General features: G+C 51.5%; 1 protein-coding gene and 2 long non-coding RNA genes across 9 annotated transcripts in view; 1 reads left to right on the forward strand and 2 right to left on the reverse strand.

Annotated features, from left to right (window-relative positions):
* LOC137444358 (uncharacterized) overlaps positions 1-8481 on the reverse strand; it is an 88446-nt gene extending 79965 nt beyond the window's left edge. For all 6 annotated transcript variants that reach the window (XR_010988129.1, XR_010988133.1, XR_010988131.1 and 3 more), the window contains exon 1: positions 8161-8481. This is a non-coding gene — a long non-coding RNA (uncharacterized lncRNA). The remainder of the gene's footprint in view (positions 1-8160) is intronic.
* A 61-nt stretch (positions 8482-8542) lies between these two features.
* Positions 8543-14599, forward strand: PFN2 (profilin 2). Of its 2 annotated transcripts, none has more exons than XM_068144927.1 (3): positions 8543-8855; positions 10404-10596; positions 12472-14599. In XM_068144927.1, the coding sequence occupies exons 1-3, from the start codon at positions 8724-8726 to the stop codon at positions 12567-12569; spliced, it is 423 nt and encodes a 140-aa protein (XP_068001028.1). In that variant the 5' UTR covers positions 8543-8723; the 3' UTR covers positions 12570-14599. The 2 variants fall into 2 exon arrangements, with proteins under 2 accessions (XP_068001028.1, XP_068001027.1); XM_068144926.1 differs by lacking the exon at positions 12472-14599 and adding an exon at positions 12126-12443 and having other exon boundaries at positions 8551-8855.
* On the reverse strand, positions 13395-19293 carry LOC137444359 (uncharacterized). Its single transcript, XR_010988134.1, has 2 exons — positions 16216-19293; positions 13395-15046 (listed from the first exon to the last, which is right to left on the reverse strand). It is a non-coding gene; the product is annotated as an uncharacterized lncRNA (long non-coding RNA).
* Between the last annotated feature and the right edge of the window lie 32 nt (positions 19294-19325).

Here is a 19325-nt window from a genome sequence, read left to right on the forward strand (position 1 = left end):
CCCCTGGCACAGCTTGAGACTGTGTTCTCTTGTTCTGGTGCTGGTTGCCTGGAAGACAAGACCAACCCCCTCCTGGCTACAACCTCCCTTCAGGTAGTTTTAGAGAGCAATAAGGTCTCCCCTGAGACCCCTCTTCTCCAGGCTAAACAACCCCAGCTCCCTTAGCCTCTCCTCATAGGGCTTGTGAAGCAAACAGAAGGCTTGGTCACCACCACCTCATCCTGAAACATAAACAGGAACTCTGATCAGAGGCTGGCATTACCTTGACTCAGCACAGCACAGTTATTAGCTTCAACGTGTAGCACGTTTTTAGCATATCTAACTCGCAGCAACTTCTCCTTTGTGCCTGAGAGCACATTAAAGGCTGCTAAGTAAGAGTGATTACAAAGCAGCTACTAGATCAAGCAGATTCTGCTGCAATATTTTAATTTCCATTTAAATGCTAATTTACCCCACTCTGCTAACAAAAGAGAAGGAGGACACTGTATGTGTGGCAGCAGGCATAAACATCTTCAGTTATTCCTTCCCATTTTTAACTTGTGGTTGAACTGAACAGACTTCAAAGTGCAAGTAGATTAAAGCTCCATCTAGTGCCAGGGTCTTGGAAGTTACTGAAAGATTTGCAGTCCAAAAATAGCAAACCTGCTCCCCAAACTGTCAAGAATCAGCAAGCCTGGCAGGCAGGAGGGAGGGGAGGGAGGCAGCAAGCACACTCCTCCCAGAGCCAGCCGCCAGCACCGGAGGCACTCTCAAGAGAAGGGGAAAGTCTGTAACTGCTCAGGAAAGAAGGGATTTGAATGCTGGGCTTCCCACTTCTTGCCATGTGCTCTCAAAGGGTTGTGTGGGAAGGGTGGCAGTACCCAGGCTCCTCATGGAACCAGACACCCCTTGGTTCTGCAGGGGTACCCTGGTGCTGGTGCCATTTCCAAAGAGCAGCCTCAGGCCATGCTCTCTAACAAATCAAGCTGGAGGAGAGCTGCCTCAGGCTGTCTGTGCTGCAGGGCAGGAATCCTACCCAAAATTCACAAAAAAACATGCTAAATACTAAATATAACTACACTGACTCTTCTTTGGTGAGCTGACAGCAGGCAGGCTAGCTGCTGCTCACAGCTAGAACCAGGTACTTTGTAGCTAGAGAGAAATTTGGCATCAAATTAACAAAACAAAAAAAAGGGGGAAGGGGAAGGGGAAGGGGAAGGGGAAGGGGAAGGGGAAGGGGAAGGGGAAGGGGAAGGGGAAGGGGAAGGGGAAGGGGAAGGGGAAGGGGAAGGGGAAGGGGAAGGGGAAGGGGAAGGGGAAGGGGAAGGGGAAGGGGAAGGGGAAGGGGAAGGGGAAGGGGAAGGGGAAGGGGAAGGGGAAGGGGAAGGGGAAGGGGAAGGGGAAGGGGAAGGGGAAGGGGAAGGGGAAGGGGAAGGGGAAGGGGAAGGGGACATGTGGCCATTTCTGCTTTATTAAAGAATGAGAAGTATTTGTAATTCTACAGAGCATTCTAAGGTTAGAACTGTATCATGTCTCTGGGAAAACACAGCCTTTTACACTTCAGAATTATTATTAAATGCTTTTGCAGACTGTGACTGTTTGGAGTAGAAATTATATGTGACAGGTAAATTTATGCTTCTGTGATCCAAACATCCTTTGGACTTTTAACAAATACCAAGCATCCAGCGCAAAATTATTTGTGATCAGAGGGAGAAATATCACCCAGATAAATGTATTTACAGATGCTGTCACTGAAAGGAAGCCTCCTGAAGGAAATAACATAGTGAACAAAGCTTCGGAGTTCCCTGCCTAGAGCAGGGGCAGGCTGAGTAAGCAGCAGAAGGCAGTGCCAAAGCACAGCACTCATCTGAAGGAAAGCAGAAAGGCCCCCTCAGCCCAGCAACCAGAAGATTACCCTGCACAGGCAGCCAAGAACCAGACACAGCCTGTGACACACCCTTGGGTGGCCAGGAAGGTGCTGCTGACCTTGTGCAGGGCACCCACAACACAAGGCCACGCCAGCAAAAGTTTGGGTTTTGTTCTTGTTGTAGCCTAACACAGTGCAAAAATGCAGATCAGCGACTAAAAAGGTAAAACTACATACCAGTTGACTCTGACAGAAAAAACAACCACCAGACAGTCAGCAGATGAAGCCTGGGAGAAGTCAGATGTGCTTTTCCATCTAACATCACTTCTCGTGTGGCCGATGAAGTTTATGCAGGTACAGAAATAACAACTGTTAAGAGCCCAGGCTTGCTCTGCTCCATTTCCCACCTTTCTCTTTCCTTTCCCCTTAACTTTGTGCTTCTCCAGCTCCCTTACTGCACTTCTTAGCCTTGGTTTTTGCTTTCCAGATTAACTCCTATACAACCTTTCACCCACTTCGATGATCAGTTAACAAAGGCATGTAGTGAGTCACCGCTCAGGCCTGGATACAATGAACCAACCAAGAGCTGGGACCGAAGGTGCGACCACCTTCCCTCCACTGTGTCAAGCTGTTCACCAACTGCCTGAGCTGCACGGCACAGGCCCTCCTTTCAGAACTGAGCAGGTAGCAGAGGGCTGCCTGCTTGGGTTCTGTTTGCTGTATTTACAGCAAAACAAAATATGACAGGATCCAAATACAGTGAGGAGCCTGACTTTGATAGGTCTGAATACACAGAAATCTGGGTCACACAGTTCAGTGCTGCACACCTCACTCACGTTGGGGCTCTCACCAAAGACCCCACCTGGAGTACTGTGTCCAGTTCTGGAGCCCCTGTTACAGAATGGATCTGAACATGCTGGAATGTGTCCAGAGAAGGGCCATGAGAATGAGCAGAGGGCTGGAGCTCCTCTCCTATGAGGACAGACTGAGGGAGTTGGGGCTGTTCATTCTGAGGAGAAGGCTCCCAGGAGACCTAACTGTGGCCTTCCAGTGTCTGAAGGGGGTTAAAAGAAAGCTGGGGAGGGACTTTTGAGGGTGTCAGGAGTGACTGGGGGGAATGGGAAAAAACTAGAAAGGGTAGTTTCAGATTGGATGTTAGGAAGAAATTGTTCCCCATGAGGGTGGTGAGAGACTGGCACAGGTTGCCCAGGGAGGTGGTGGAAGCCTCATCCCTGGAGGTTTTTAAAGCCAGGCTGGATGTGGCTGTGAACAACCTGCTGTGGTGTGAGGTGTCCCTGCCCATGGCAGCGGGATTGGAACTGGATGATCCTTGAGGTACCTTCCAACCCTGGCAATTCTATGATTCTATGTACCACAGACTACCTGTCCAAGTAATATACTTTAATTTCCAGAACTAAGGTTCATTTTTTGTTGGCCACCAGTGAGATTCACAGAATAGAATGGTTTGAGTTGGAAGGGACCTTGAAGATCATCCAGTTCCAACCCCCTGCCATGGGCAGGGACACCTCCCACCAGCCCAGTTTGCTCAAGGCTTCATCCAACCTGGCCTTGAACACCTGCAGGGAAAGGGCATCCACAACCTCCCTGAACAACCTGTTCCAGTGTCCCACTACCCTCACTGTCAGGAATTTATTCACAGTTTCCCAGCGGAGAACTCCAGAACTGGGAGATCAAGAACTCATCTTAAAAATCCCAAAGCTGAGCAAAGTTCCACGATTTCAGACAGCTTTTTTTAGTGCTTTGGCCAATCCATGCATCAGATTCACAGCCACCAAAAGGGAAGCAACCTGATACCTGTATCCATCTGATACAGCAACACCCCTAATCTTGTAGCTGATTTTAAAAGTTACCTTTCGGGTTGGTTATGTTTGAATTGGATGGCTAAACAAAGGCTAAAGAAGAGCAGTACTGCCTAACTGCTTACTTAGTTAATCCTCAGGAAGACAAAGGTTTTGCTGAGTTATCTCCACTGGTAAAACCATACCAGGCAAACCTCCTTGTGGAGACAAAACTCTCATCTACACGTGGAGTTAAACCACCTTTACAAACAGTGTAAGACACACCAGCAAAGCATCTTTTGTTGAGCTTTCTGGAGGATTTCAGGAGCTGTTCTACAAAGCTGTGTACATGCACAACCAGAGGTTTGCTAGCACTGGACAGGACCTTTTGCAGGCACGGCAGTACGATGACTGTTGCATTTCATGTCACTGTATTTTCTGAAGCCAGCCTCAAGTTTTCAGCTCATTAATGTGTCATTTGTACAATTAATTTCTAGCTAACACTCATCCCAGCCTTTGGTGACTCACTCTTTTTCCAGCCAAGTCACTTGGGTAACCATGGGAGGACCCTGCAAAGCTGTTCTCTAGCCTTCAGCAGGAGGCTCCCTGCTTCTGGGCTTTCCAACAGCAGGAGCTAACCTCCTCACTCGTGACACTTCTAAATCAGTCCTGCCCTCTGCACTTCCGAAAGCTCTTGTGGTAAAGAGAGAGACTGTCACAGGAAACCCAGCATGGTCTGGAGAGGAAGTCACCAGGGAGCACCGCAACCTAACGTCAGCAGCAGGCACTGGAGGCCAACCACGAAGCCTCCGGCGAGCTCTGGCTCTGTGAACTTCGGCTTTCACACAGAAGCCAAGCTGCCCTCTGCGGATGGTTGCTAGCCCTTCCTCTCCACACAAAAAAGCTGGCTAAAGTGACCTCCAAATGGGCCAGGGTGGTGAACACCGGGAAGAACCTGGACCATCACAAGAAATCTCACCTTTATCTGCCCAGCTGTTTTGAACACAGCAGCAGCAGCTCTGGTGGTCCCAAAGCCTGACAGAAAACTGCCAGTTAATTTTACTAACAAAATATGCACCCTCCTTCGAGTTCCTGGCCAATTTCAACTTTGATGTTCCTAATATAAAAGCAGAAGCAGTGGAGATTCTCACAAAGCTATAAAAAGAACACTGGGGTTAAGCACAGTGGGTACTTGAAGATTCTTTCCAATGATTATTTGTCTTAGATGTGATCCAATGTAAATTGTAGACAAAGTTCTGAACTGAAGAAAAGAGACCAATAATTCATAGAATAGAATCACAGAATCAATAAGGTTGGAAAAGACCTCAGAGATCATCAAGTCCAACCTGCCACCCAACACCTCAAGTGCCACGTCCAACCCCCTCTTGAACACCTCCAGGGATGGTGACTTCAACACCTCCTTGGGCAGCACATTCCAATGGCAAATAACTCTTTCTGTGAAGAACTTTCTCCTCACCTCCAGCCTAAACCTCCCCTGGCACAGCTTGAGACTGTGTCCTCTTGTTCTGGTGCTGGTTGTCTGGGAGACCAACCCCCAACTGGCTACAACCTCCCTTCAGGTAGTTGTTACAAGCTGCATTAAAAAAAAAAACCAAACACACCCAAACTGTGGCAAATGCCTTCCACACAGAACAGGCAGAATGCAGTAAAATAGAAAACCCCCCAAAGACTTAGCAACTATTTATTGTACATGTCTAGCTACAGACAGCACCGCTGCACACAGGTGCTGATGTTAAAACGACCTGCTGCATCTAGCAATTTTAACAACAAAATCTCTCTTTATACAGAAATCCTTCACCTAAACGTCTCAGATTCCAATTAAGGCTCTTAACAAATATAAACCTGCACCTCCTCTCTCTCCCAGTCTTTTAACACACAGAGCACATCCTCATTTCCTTAACTCCAAGAGCCTGGAAGGTGCTGCTGCAGTAGTGTCTATACAAATAGCATTATAATGATTGTATAACACAGAACACGACCAAACGAGGCAACTAATAGTGAAAATGGAATTAAAGGTTTATGATTTCCAGAAGCAGCACTGGTGACTGCTGAATCTGCAATTTATACAAGCTACCTGGTAGTTTCATCACATTAAGTAACAGTAACCTAATTTAGACTTCACCTTCAAAAGCTATTACTGGAGTTACTCCACAAACAACATGACTAAAGCCAAGCTACCAAGCAGGTGGTAAATCCTCAACTCTGGTCCATTCTTTATGTTCAGAAGGCCCCAGACTTGCATGCAGCTATTTCCAATTTAAACCATTAAAGCAGACAGCTGTATTCCCTGCCCTGCTAACACAATCCAAGCAGCTCTCACACTCCTGATCACCTGGCCTGTGCAGCTGTTAAAGCAGGTGACGTTCCCTGCAAAGCAGTGGCCGTGTCACCAGGCTCACTCTGCCCTCTCTTTGACACCCCAGTGAAATGTGAGGTCCATCACAGAGGTGAAGCACCAAGCCCACCACTCACTAAATTGGCCAGGCTCTGGGGACACTGGGCAGTGCCTCATGCAGTGGCTCAGCAGTGGCTAATGCATTCCCCATGCCCCCCAGACCTGGCCCAGCTCCTCACTGGCTGTGACCATCAAGTCTCAACCTCCCTTGAAATGGTACAGGACATCAGGTTGTGAGGACTTGGTCCTTGGGCAGAAGGGATGAATGAACATGTGGAAGGTTGCTCACAAGAAGGCAAGATACCTCCAGGCATGAGGAGGTGTAGCCTTTGGCTGAAGGCCTGGAAACCCAAATGTTCTCATGTGAGATACCTCCACATCTCTACCAAGCAGCTTGCTGCCCATGACAAGGCCACCTCTTGTTACTCAGAAGATGATGCTAGTGGCACACAGGCAGCTCTGAAGTTCCCAAGGCCTGTCCTGGGATCGGGGTGACAGGATGTCTGCTTCTGTAGTTATTAAATTGGGGGATTAAAGTGAAACACTTTGGAATCCTTATTGCAGGCTGCAAAAACACCAAAAAGCCCAAAACCCATATGGGTGAGCATTAAGAAAGAGCAGCACTGCTTGATTGCAACTTCAGACAGAAGAGAACTTTTCTCCTTCCCATGGAAGGAATCTACAGAGGGAGGATGATGAAGGTGATCCAAACTTCACAAAAAGCTTTAGCTACTTAAAAAAACCCAAACCAAAGCAAGTTTAAAGCCTGTAACTAATTTGCAGATAAAATGACATGAGCACTGGCATACATGGATGGCAAGAAAAGGAAAAAGCAATGTTCTGATGCTGGCCAAATTCAGAGGGAGAAAGGCAGTGTGAAAATAAAATGAAGGAAAAAAATATGGAATTATGCTAAAAGATGCCAATAAGTTCTTTTTTTTTTAAAAGTGTCCAATAATCTAAGCCATCTCTATTGAGTGTCTGAACAATACTCAATCCTGTGACAACTGAACTAGGTTTCAAAAGGACTAAGCTCAGCCTGAAGTATGCCATAGGGATATCCATTATAAACAGTCAGGGAATATTCTCCCTGGGGAATATAATCTCAGGAAAAGGGAAATTCAACTATTGCATCATGTACTTTGGTATGTTCAGGTGTAAAATCTAACTTCTTGAATTAAAGATTCAAAGTTAAATACATGGACAGCCACTTCACAGCCCACCTGTCTCCTTCTCCTAGAGGATCACACCAGGCACCAAGCAAGGCAAAGCCACCTGAATCAAATGGAAGGTGACAACATCCCAGCCTCAGCACTGAAGAAGACCAAGCCAAGGCCCTGAAACGTGATGTTGTAGGGCAGTGATCCTGCCCAAAGCTCAATATCAATGCTGCAAAACATTGGTATCAGATCTGTATGGCTTAGAAAGGAACATGTAGACTAAATTATTTCATCAGCAACTGGGTAAATCCTGGAAGAATACAACCTGAAATCACCACTTACTAACCCATCAGAACTAAAGCATAACAGAGGCTAGTCTGACAGATGGGAACCCACCACCTCAGTAGGCGGCCAGCACTTTGATACAGCAATGCTCATCCTATACAGACAGGACAGGGGTTCAGGTCGGGAGGGCAGTAGGGTATGGCCAACAATCAGCAGTGTCACCAACGGCACTTTCCCAAGGGCTGCCGAGTTAGACAAAAGAAGACATGAAACGTATAGAAATAAACCATCAGTGCAACCAAATGAGCTAACACTGCCTGCCAGGAGACAGGCCTGGGGGAGTGGGCAGCCTCTGGCCGGGGAACCCCAGCCGCACATTTGGAGCAGGCCCTCAGGGCAGCTCGGGAGAAGGCTCTGCCCTGCTCCACCGAACATGACACTGGGTCTGCCACAGCAGTCCTGAGCGATAATTTGGGTTACCCCAGCAACGACTGCGCTTCCAGCAGGGCTGCACAGCGCAACTTCTTGTTCCCATGTGCCCAGACTCAGGGCCGGCGCGAAAAGGTGAAACACAGCACGGGAGGTGACACCGCACGGGAGGTGACACCGCACGGGAGGTGACACCGCACGGGAGGTGTCGCGGCCGGTACTCACCCCCGGCACGGCCGCGCAGGAAGGAGCATCAGGTGCCGGCCTAGGGCAGCGGGCCGAGGCTCAGGGCAGCCGGCGGTGCTGCAGCGAGGGCTCACAGACCGCCTGGCCCCGCCGCGTCTCCTGCCCGAGCCGGGCGGAGCCGGCGCGGGGAGCAATCCCATCTCCCGCCGGGCTGAGGCCGCCCAGCAGCAGCCCGAGCCCCGCCGCACCTACTGGCCGAGGACCGGGCGAGACCGGGAGCGGGACTCCGCCACCAGCCGGCTCCCCTCTCCTCCGGCCGGCGGCCGGCGCCGCTGCCCCGCCGTTCCCACCTCGGCCGCGAGGGGCCGGCCGGCGCGGGGGGCGGCGCCGGACCGCGCCCCTCCTCCCTCCGCCCCTCGGCGCCGGCAGCGCGGAGGGCTGGGCCGCGCCGCTCGCTGCAGCGCTCGGCACCGCTCCGCCGTCGAGCAGGGAGAGGAGAGAGAGAGGAGAGGGACGGGACCGCCTCGCCCAGCCCCGCCGCTCGCCGCCCGGCCCGCGCCTTGCCGCCCTCCCCGCTCGCCCCCACCGCCGCCCGCGCGAAGATGGCCGGCTGGCAGAGCTACGTGGACAATCTGATGTGCGATGGCTGCTGCCAGGAGGCCGCCATTGTGGGCTACTGCGACGCCAAGTACGTCTGGGCAGCCACGGCCGGCGGCATCTTCCAGAGCATCACGGTGAGGGCGGCGGCGGGGCAGGCGGGGAGGGAGCGGGGAAGGAAGGGCGAGCCCGCCCGCGACGCCGGCCCGGCCCCGCGGGAGCGGCCCTTAGCGGCGGGGCGAGGCGGTGGGGCCCGGGGGCACCTTGTGGGGTGGCGGGGGAGGGCGGCGGCGGGCCCGGCGGTGGGACTCTGTGCGTGTGGGGGGGGCGGCGGCAGGCCGGCCGTGCCGCCTTTTTTGTCTGCGGCTGCCGGCCGCGCCGCGGGAGAGGGGGCCCTGCCCGGCGGCGGGGGCGGGAGCCGCGGCTGCGGCCCGATGCGGCGGAGCTCGCCTGTGGGGCCGCCGAGGCCACCGCGCGGGGGCCGCGGGAGCCGACGGGGTGGCGGGAGAGGCCGCGCGGGGCGTGCGCGGCGGGGCTTGCGTAGGGCCGCCCGCGCCCGGGCCCGGCGCTGCGGCGAGGCTTACGTGCGCGGCGTAGGAGGCGTTCGTGAATGCCCACCTCGCCTCGCCGCTGGCTCCATGTTTTTCACCGCCAAGATGGCGCACTGCCATTGATTCCTCCCTCCCCTCCCCCGCCCTGCCTGTCCTTCGCCGCCGCCCCGCGCCCGCCGGCCCCGCGCCCGCCGCCCGGCCCTGCGGAGCCCGCGCCGCCGTTACATAAGGGTCGTGCGGGGTGGGCAGCGTGCTGCAGCAGTGCGGCCTGGCTCGGCCGAGCGGCCGGCGAGCGCCGCGCCCCGCCCCAGCTGCGGCGGGACCCCGGCCCGGGCTTAGTCAGAGGGCTGGGGCAGAGCGGGGCCGGGCAAGGCCGTCTGTGGCCGGGCGGTCCCGCGGCGGCGGCAGCCGCGCAGTGCAGGGCCGTGATTGGGGCGGCCGGGCCCGCCGTGACGCTGCACTTTGAGGCCGCCGCGGCCGGGCCCGCCCGCCCCTCCCTGCGCCTTCCCGGGCCGCCCCGCCGGCCGGCCCTTGTGCTCGGCCTCAGCAGGGGCGGATGGCGGCGCGAAGCAGCCGCCCGTTCTCCGCCACAGGCCCGAGGGCTGCCGCCACTGCGGCGCGATGTCGTGCCGAGCCCTGCGGCGGCCGGCTCAGCCGCCGCGCCTTGGTCCAGCCCCGGTCGCGGCGACACCGCCGCAGCTGTGCTGCCGGGGCAGGGCTCGTGGGCCGCCGCAGCGGGCAGATGCGGCCGGTGGCATCTGCGCTGATCTCTCGGGGACAGGTGCGGGCGGGCTGCTCGGCGCTGTGGAGCGAGTGGCTCCCCAAAGGCACGGAGCTGGGGTGTTTAACGGGTCTGTGTTGTGCGGAGGCCCGTTAACGAGATCTCGGCTCCGAGGGGAACCCTAGACTCGGCTGCGGAGTGTCCTGAGGCAGCGGTTCCGCTGCCGGCAGGGGCAATAAACCAGAGCAGCAATATAACTGTGACTAACAAAGCCCTGTGTTGTGGAGCACTTCCTGGAGGGGATAAGGGGAAATTCCCTGTCTCATCTTCTCTACGTGAGACAGGGCATTTGCTGAAGAATAATTGCACAATAAAACACTGCTCTGGTAACTCTGGACTTTTTTCTTTGACAGCCAGTAGAAATAGATATGATTGTAGGAAAAGACCGAGAGGGTTTTTTCACCAATGGCCTGACCCTTGGTGCAAAGAAGTGCTCTGTGATCAGAGATAGCCTGTACGTGGATGGTGACTGCACAATGGACATCAGGACAAAGAGTCAAGGTGGTGAGCCGACGTACAATGTTGCTGTAGGCAGAGCTGGCCGAGGTAAGCATCCTGTTCTTCACTCTCAGATCACTGAGCTAGGGCTGTGACCCCAGGCATAGGCTCAGCTGTGCAAGGAGCCAGACTCCTGTGTGCGAGGGTTGAGCTTAGGAGGCAGCATGAGGGGCAGGCTGGCAGTGCTCTGGCTCAGCACCAGATCTCTGCTTGGGGATCACCCTTGTCCCTGCTCCTACCTGAGAGCACAGCTGGGCTGCAGGACAGTGAAACATGTCTTGGACAGGCAGGCCTGAGGGTACCCTGGTACCTAAAGATGGCAGAAGGGGTCTGCTAGTGACTGGCAGTGAAACCAGCTCTTCCACTCTAAACCTCTTATCAGAAGGTTTGTTCTGCAGGGATGGCGATTCCTGCTGCTCCTACCTGCCCTTTAACAGGTCCTACACTAACTCTCCTCACACTCCTGTTGAGCTCTCTGAAGTCTCTTTGGGCAGAAAAGCCTGTCCCATTTGTTGTCCCTGGGAGACCTGCTGTGTGCTGGGACACCTGCCTCCCTGTACTCCTCCTTTAACTCTAGTCAAAACACTGGCTGCAAGTAGCCTTTTGTCAGAATATCTGGTCCAGCATCTTGTGTCTGGCTGTGGAACAGATTGGTGACCAAGGGCTTTTGCTTATAGTTACAAACCCCAAACCAGAGCAAAATGTGTCTGTGGGCCAAAGCTGTGTGGCAGCGACACAGGAAGAGCATTTGCAGCACTGAGGGGGAAAGAAGCAGAGTTCAGACCGTGCTGCAGGTTGTGAACTGCCAGCCAGAGGTGCCTGAAGCACTGGTGAGCAAATGCTCTGGAGATGCAGTCACCTGTAGGCAGGCTGGCTGCAGCACCATGCTACAGCATTGCTGCTGTGCCTGTGGGGGCAGAGCCTCATTGTGTCCATATAATATACCTGCTGGTGACATCTGCTGGCAACTCACAAGTGGGGCCTTGAAATGCTCTGGTTCACCAGACTGTTTGGCCACTTCACCAAAACTGAGAGTCAGCAGTAATATCTTTCCTGGGGTTTGTCTCTTGCAAGGAGCTTGGTTTGAAGCTGTGCTCTTGCATGGGAAGTCCTGGCCCAAGGCTGAGCCTGTGAGGTTTTTGCTAGTACCTAGGCTCTGGGTGCTCTGGTTCTTAATGCCAGTAGTGACCACTGCAGATAAGAGTATTTCCTCTTCTGCTCCTCAGAGTCACAGTCCTGTCACAGACTGCTGCTGTCCCTGAGACACTTCTTCTTTCCCCTTGGCTTTTAAGACGCACCAGGGTCCCCAGAGCGCTGGCAGCACAGAGGCACTGCCGTGCTCTCCAGAGCCAGCTGTTGCCATTTGTCCTAGCAGGGAGCTCTTGTGCCCCGGGTGGCTGGGTGGCACACTGAGGATGGCACCTGCCTGCTGCAGGGCCTGCCCCCAGCTGCAGTGTTGCAGCGCTCAGCAGAGCCCTGAGCTGGGAGTGTTCATTGCGCTGCCTGAAGCTTGCATTATTTCCTTGCCTAACCACACTCTTTTTAAAACTTTTGTTTTGTTTTCTTTTCTCTTTCAGTCTTGGTCTTTGTAATGGGCAAAGAAGGGGTCCATGGAGGCGGATTGAATAAGAAGGCATACTCAATGGCAAAATACTTGAGAGACTCTGGGTTCTAGTTGCTAGGCAGACTGTTAAGTATTAGGGGAAGATTGCTATTAAACTTTCCTGGCGGTGAGCTTTAAACCTTACATTCTGGAAACTTTATTAGCAATGCAGGGTGATGGGGTATGAACCTGTGTCTCCTTTGTATCCCTTTGTTGGTGGGGAAAGGTGTTACTTTTTTTTTGTTTTCTTTCTTTCTTTTTTGTTTGTTTATTTTCTTTTCTTTCTGTTCATTTCTGTTTTGTTTCCTTGTGTACTCCAGCATTGGTTATAGTCATGGGAAAAGAAGGTGTCCATGGAGGGACACTCAACAAGAAAGCATATGAACTGGCTTTATACCTGAGGAGGTCTGACGTCTGAGCAGCCTCTCCCCATCCACCTAGCAACTGTCTTCACCACCACCCAGTTGTGTTCAGTGCTACCAGACTGTAGATGGTAGTTTGTGTTTTTTTATTTACCATCTCCTGACGTCATAATTCCAGTTCCCCTGTGTTCATCTCTGTGTTAACCACTCTATGTAACCAAGTCCCATCTCTGGCACCACACTGCACCACACAGATGATATGCATGATACCTTGAGAAACTCCTGGGAGGGAGGGGAACATGCCAAGTGTAGGCTTTGCTTGGTCTTAGGGCTTAGTGTGACACTGACAACTAAAGCAACTCAAACACTAAACACAAGGTGCCGGCGTACAATCGCGACTGGCCAGCGCCTCTCCAGCACTTTGAGCAGCGACACGGCTCACCAGTCTTCCTTCATGAGCACGGTTGGGAGGACAAAGTGCATGCATATCTTGACTTCTGTCCCTCTCTTCTTTCATTTTGTACAAAGAAAACAAACCCAAAATCCACCTGTTTGCTTGCACCCATTTTTATAGTGCCTGGTTTGTTTAACCAATTTGCCACTCCAAAAGAGCTGTTAGCGCGACATGGGTTTTGTCCTTGCACTTCCCTGTGGGCTGAAGTCTTGGCTTCTTTCTTTCTTTCTTTCTATTGTTTTCCTCATGGTGTCTGAAGCTTGTACTGCTTGACAAGTGCAATCACAAAACTATGGAAGGGTACAGATGCATGTCCTCCCATGACCTCAAAGCCACCACCACCACCCTGACCAGCTCCCCACAGACATTCCATCCTTGCAATAGCTCAGGCACTTCTTTTTTTTCTCTTCTTTTTGTCTTTTTTAGCTTTTTGTCTTTTTTTTTTTTTTTTCTTTTTGTCTTCTTTTTTTTTTTTTCTTTTTTTCTTCTTTTTGTCTCTTTTTTTCCCCTTTTTTTTCCTCCTTGTTTTGTTTTGTTTTGCCAGCTCCTGTTCTGTAGTTGCATTGTGAAAGGCTGCATTCTGGACATCAGCTAGCCCAACATAACCATCTGGAGTCTTTTGTCTGGTTTCAGTTTTTCATAGGACCAATTTTGATTTGCAGCTTGAGGGTCGTGGGAGGTTGGTGGTTGTTTTGGTGGTGTTTTTTTTTTTTTGGTTTTGGTTGGTTTTTCTGGTTTGGTTTGGGTTTTATTTTAAACCTGAAACTGCAATGTCATTGTGGAAAACTGCCACCTTCAGCTACACTGGGAGCTCTGACTGACTCCAGTCTTTCTTGCCAGATCACTTTACTGGTCAAGAGTCTCGCCGCTCTGAAGCCACTGTTTGGATGAAGGTCAGCAGTTTGAAAGCTTAAAAACTGTCCAAAACATAAGAAAAAAAGGGGAGGAAAAAAAAAATAATAAAATAAAAAGAGATGCCATTTCCAAATTTCAAACCCCTCATTTGGCCTGTCACAACCCTTGCTGCAGAGTGATGGAGGGAACTGCCCCTGGTGCTTAGCCCCACCAGGCTGTAACACCCAGCGCAGCTCAGGCACGGTACTAACCTGCGTGTCCCACGTGAAAAACAACAACAAAGCAAAAGCACTGCAGAACCTGTGTACAAAAGAATAAAAAACAAAACAAAAAAACCTGGGAGATGGTGTTGGTTGGAATAACTGACTTGGCTGTCTTGTGATGAATTTTTTTAATATGTATTCTGTGCCATACTATTGTTTAAAAAAGGAGGAAAAAAAAAAACCACACACACACAAAAAAAAAAACATGAAAAAGAAAAAAAAAAAAGAAACTGTTGCTATTGTGAGCTGGATCTGAACCGAGTCAGAGGTCTCTTGTCGAATGGCACCCCTTAGGGACACTCTCTAGTATTTGCTTCTATTGTTGGGCCTTGTGGATAATGTACAGACTGAAACATTCTTGTTGCTGATTTGTCCATTTCTTTCCCTGCACTTTGTTACATCTGGGATACAGTCTAACTCATCTGATTTAATATGCATTTCAAAAAATGCCATAACTATTAAAAACACCTTGTTTACAGACAGATGAAATAAATTTATTCCAACCAAACGAAAAGCGGGCTGGTGCTAATTCTTTCCCTCCCCGGGAGTCCTCCCCGGGAGTCCTCCCCGGGGACCTTCCTTTACCTGGCTGACTCCACTGACCCCAGACAGAAGTGCAGCTGTGTGCTTTGTGAGACAGGAACAGGATGATTGTCCAGCTTTGATGTAGATCTTCTCAGATGAGGAGGTGATTTGTTGTCCCTTAACTCGTGTGTTCTAGTCCCTGGTGAGCAATTCCCCTCTTAGGTGAACACCTCATGAGCAATCCCTGAGTCAGGAGCTAGAGGAGACCTTTGCCATCACATCTCTGTGTTGGGGTGTGGTTGGTTGACTGCAGGATAAGGATGTGCCCTCCCCCTGAGGGAAAGGAGGGACTGAAGGCCTCTCTTAGTCCAGGGGAATTCTCACTGTTGGTGCTTCTGCTGCCCAAGCACTCTGAACACATGGCTCTGCAAATACACTGGTGAAAAAAGGGGGAAGGAGAGCAGAGCGCAAACCAGAGGAGGTTAATCTCTTAGCTAAGGCTTTGCTCTTCGTGGCCCTGACAAAACCAGTTCTATTAAAATGCCCTTGTTCTCCCCACTCTTCCCCTACATCTTAATCAGGGCAAGTGTTGTGCCTCCTCTTTTGTTTTATCCTCACTGCTCACGGTGTTCAGTGCCTGACCTGTGCCTCCCTGCTCAGTGCTGCAGACAGCAGAGCAGAACTGGCTGGCAGCAGCAGGCATGTTCCCATTTAGCAGTAGCCAGTGCAGAGGCTGCAAGCTTCAGGTAACCCTAGTGCACAGCTGCACTTGCATTCTGCCTGTAGGATTAATTTGTTTCACTGGCTTAGGGGATGTCCAGCCCTGAAGCCTTTCTGCAGCCAGGCCATCACTGGAAGTTGCTGAGTCAGGAATGGCCATTTCTGGTGATGCTAAGTACTTTCATTCCTCTCCTTATTTAACATTGTCCTGTCTGACTAGGTCCCCCCTCATTAGCAGCTCTCTGTGCATCACCACTTTTTCTGGGCAAGAATTAGTTGTTGCTTCAATTACTTTTTGTTGCTAGATTTCCACAGCAGCATGGTGTCTGTCATCCTGATTTGCTGCAGCCTGCCTAAAACCACTTTCTTGAGTAACCTGGGCCCTCACCATGTTTTGCATTCAGCTCCCATTTCCAGAGTGCAGACAGTTAAAGCACAAAGGGTTCCTTTCCTGCACTGAAGGTCTGAAACCTGCGTTGTGGTAGGGCTCACAAGTTGGGAGCTTTTCCTTGCAAAGTTACTAGAAGAGATACAGTGAAACAGGCTGTGACATCTGAGATCAGTGCCACAGTAACAGACTCTGCCTGCGTAGCTACTGTTCCCTCCTGCCTCAGATCACTTGAGGTCCCACCTGCCAGCCCTGTTTGCATGGCTCAGCACTATCCCAGCTCCTCCAGCCATCACACTGTAGACCCTCTCACTGTTTCACTACTCTGGATTCAGTGAAAGGATTTCTAAGCTCAGATCCCCAACCTGTACAGTTTCTGTGGGGTTTCTGCTCACAGGTGGTTCCTTTTTTACCCAAAGATGGTGTTTTTTTTGAAAGCTCCCATGCACACTGCCCCCAATCCCTGCTGGCTTCTCAGCAGCTCCCAGGGTACTCACTGTGTGTCAGAGCCTGTCCTGCTCTGAAGGAGCAACCCATGTGGTCACATGCCTTGGAATGTTGCATCTTGTCTCCACATCAGCAGTTCCCAAGCAGGAGGAAGCCAAACACCCCACCTCCCCTTCCCTCCCCCTTTGCTTGCTTTTGTAGCAAATGTTCTTTTTTCAAGGCCTGGGTGAAGAACAGAACTGACATTAGCACAGAGCTGACATCTGTGTTAGAGACAGATGAGGTGGAAAGAGCAGGGAAGATGTTCAAAGTGCAATAGAGGCAGAATTGTGTCAAAGGCTGTTTCTGAGGACAGTTCTTCAGCCTCTCTTCCATCTCAGGACAGTAATTCACCACTGGCTGAATTGCTTTACTTTGAGGCTCCACTTCTGCCTCCAGTCACTCAGCCTCCATCCCCTTACTTAACATCTCCCACTACCTGGCCCCCTCTGGAGGAAGATGGGGACTGTGTTTATGTGCAGAGTACTGGGCTTTAAAAGTTCTTCCTGCCGCCTGCCAGGCCATGCCAACCAGTCCCCACTGTCCCTGAAATACACTCCTGCAGTCAATTGTCAGCACAGCTCTCTCCTGCACCATAATAACTCACCAACAGAGCTTAATTATGGCAGCCATTAGTACTTAGCCCTTCAGAGGGGCTTCCTTCTGTAATGAAGCTGTTATTTGGGACTGTGAACACTCAGCAGAAACATCCAACTCTTCTGAGCTGCCGCCAGCACTGCAGCTTGAGGCCTTATCCCCTGTTTAATATTCAAGTTATTTTGCATGTAGGTCCCCATCAGCATTGCTGTCCAAACACTGGCTCTGGAACTCTCCCAGCAGTGGGGCAAGGAGGATTGTTTGGTTTGCTCTTTGTCTTCTCCATTTCTTGATTATTGATCTGCCAAGAAATACCCCTGTCAGACCCATCCCTCTCTTCCAGTTGCTTTGCACTGGATTATTCCTCCCACCTCCCTTGGTGAGGGCACATTTTAATTCCTGTCCCCTGGGCTCCTTTTCCCAGCACTTTGCTCTCACTGTGCAATGGAAGGCTGGGTGCAAGCTGGTTTGGTGAGGAGCTCTTTGTGCTGGCCACACCAGTACAAGATTACCTGTAGCTGCCAACAGGACCTGTGCAGTTCTATGCAGACATGAAATGCTTCAGGGGTTCCAGGAAGTCCTTTTAACTTCAGACACTGGTTACAACTCCTTACTAGAAGAAGGAGAAATCTCATCAAAGCACCAACATCCTTTTCTCAAAGCCAATAGAGACTTATGAGTGACATCCACAGAAAGCCCTGGGCACCAGCTACTCCTGTCTGACCTGGGTGATGTAGGACATCAGAGCCCAAAGACAAAACTCCCTCTTCACCTTTCCCTGTGGGTTTTGACAGGCCCTATCCACCAAGCTGTAGTGAACTCCCCACAGGGAAGTCTGCTGCCTCTGTGGGGCCCAGGTCAGAGCTGTGCCAGGAAACTCCCTAGGCTGGTAGGGCCCTCTGGTTATTGTCCATTACTGGTCATACAGGTTGGAGGTGATGAGGGCAAGTACAGAAGTGCAAAAGCAATTAAAAAGGACTTCAAAGCACTTGGGGCCACTGGTTGAAGGCTAAAGAGCACAGGTGGCGTTTCCCTCAGTCCCTTGAGTGGCAGGGCAGACAGCACTGGGCACTGAAAACACAGCTGAGGAACATGGCTCAAGGGCTGGTGGCACAAGTGGGATTCTGATTTCTCTGATCTTGGCTACATTGAGAATTTTGGGAACATTTCCATGGCACTGGGCCTGCTGGGGGCAGAGCTCAGCTGTATTAAAAGGGGGAAAGGATTCTCGTGCGTGAATTGGTGAGGCTCACTGACAGGGCTTTGAACTAGGTTCAAAGGGGGAAAAGGCTAAAACCAAGCTCACTAGAGATGAGCCAAGGGGTAGGTGTGCCCATGGCAGAGGTGAAATCGATAGCCCAGCCCAAGGGGACCTACACCAACACACAAGCAACAAACAGGAGGAACTAGAAGGCACTGTACAGCAGGGCAGCTGTGACACAGTTGCCATCACAGAAACACAGGAGCATGACTCATGCCTGGAGTGCTGCCCTGAACCGCTACAAGCTCTTCAGGAGGGAGAGGGAGGGAAGGAGAGGTGCTGGAGTGGCTCTGGGTGTCAGGAAGTGTTTGGATAGTGCAGAACTCAACAGCTGTGATGGTAAGGTCGAGTGCTTCTGGGTGAGGTTTAGGGTAAAGGCCAACAAGGCAGATACCCTGGTGGGAGCCTGTTACAGACCACCCAATGAGGAGGGGGAGGCTGATGAGGCCATTCTCCAGCCTTTGTTCTCATGGGGGACTTCAGTTTACCAGAAGTCTGCTGGCAACAGAACACAGCAGAGAAGAAACAAGCGAAGAGGTTCCCGGAGGCTGTGGAAGAGAACTTCCTGACACAGCTGGTAAGTGAGCCTGCCAGGGCGGGGGCTTTGCTAGACCTCCTGTTTACAAACAGGGAAAGACTGGTGGGTGATGTGGTTGGAGACCCTCCTGGGCTTAATGATCAAGAGAGGACAGAATTCTTGGTTCTTGGTGAAGGAAGGAGGGGGGAGTTCACCACCTTTGGAAAGAGAGGCAGGCACCTCATGAAGAGTACAGGGATCTAGTTAGGTCATGCAGACAGAACATGAGCAAGGCAAAAGCCCAGCTAGAACTCAACCTGGCTGCTGCCAGGAGGGGTAATTTTACAAATTCATTACCAACAAAAAGAAATGCCAGGAAAGTGTCTGCCCTTCACTGGATGCAGGGGGGAACATTGCTATCAAGGATGAGGGAAAGGCTGAGGTCCTTAATATCTTCTTTGCCTCAGTTTTTAGTAGTCAGACCCATTCTCCTCCTGGATAGGGATGGAGAGCAGCATCAACTCCCTATAATCCAGGAGGAAGCATTTAAGGACCTGTTCTGCCACCTGGACACTCACAAGTCTGTGGGGCTGGATGGTATTCACCCAAGAATGCTGAGGGAGCTGGCAGAAAAGCTTGCCAAGCTGCTCTCCATCATCTACCAGCAATCCTGGTTAACAGCACAGGTGTGAGATGATTGGAGGCTGCCCAACATGACACCCATCTACAAAAAGGGCTGAAAGGAG

This window comes from Melanerpes formicivorus, unplaced genomic scaffold (assembly GCF_026170545.1).
Source record: "Melanerpes formicivorus ecotype bairdi unplaced genomic scaffold, bMelFor1.0.p_v2 SCAF_12, whole genome shotgun sequence".
Classification (NCBI taxonomy): Eukaryota; Metazoa; Chordata; class Aves; order Piciformes; family Picidae; genus Melanerpes; species Melanerpes formicivorus.

Bases quoted from the DNA above. Each gene is read 5' to 3' on its own strand.
- PFN2 (XM_068144927.1), top strand. From the start codon at position 8,724: ATGGCCGGCTGGCAGAGCTACGTGGACAATCTGATGTGCGATGGCTGC. The intron at 8,856-10,403 runs GTGAGGGCGGCG...TTTCTTTGACAG, and splicing joins GCATCTTCCAGAGCATCACG to CCAGTAGAAATAGATATGAT. The intron at 10,597-12,471 runs GTAAGCATCCTG...TGTGTACTCCAG, and splicing joins TGTAGGCAGAGCTGGCCGAG to CATTGGTTATAGTCATGGGA.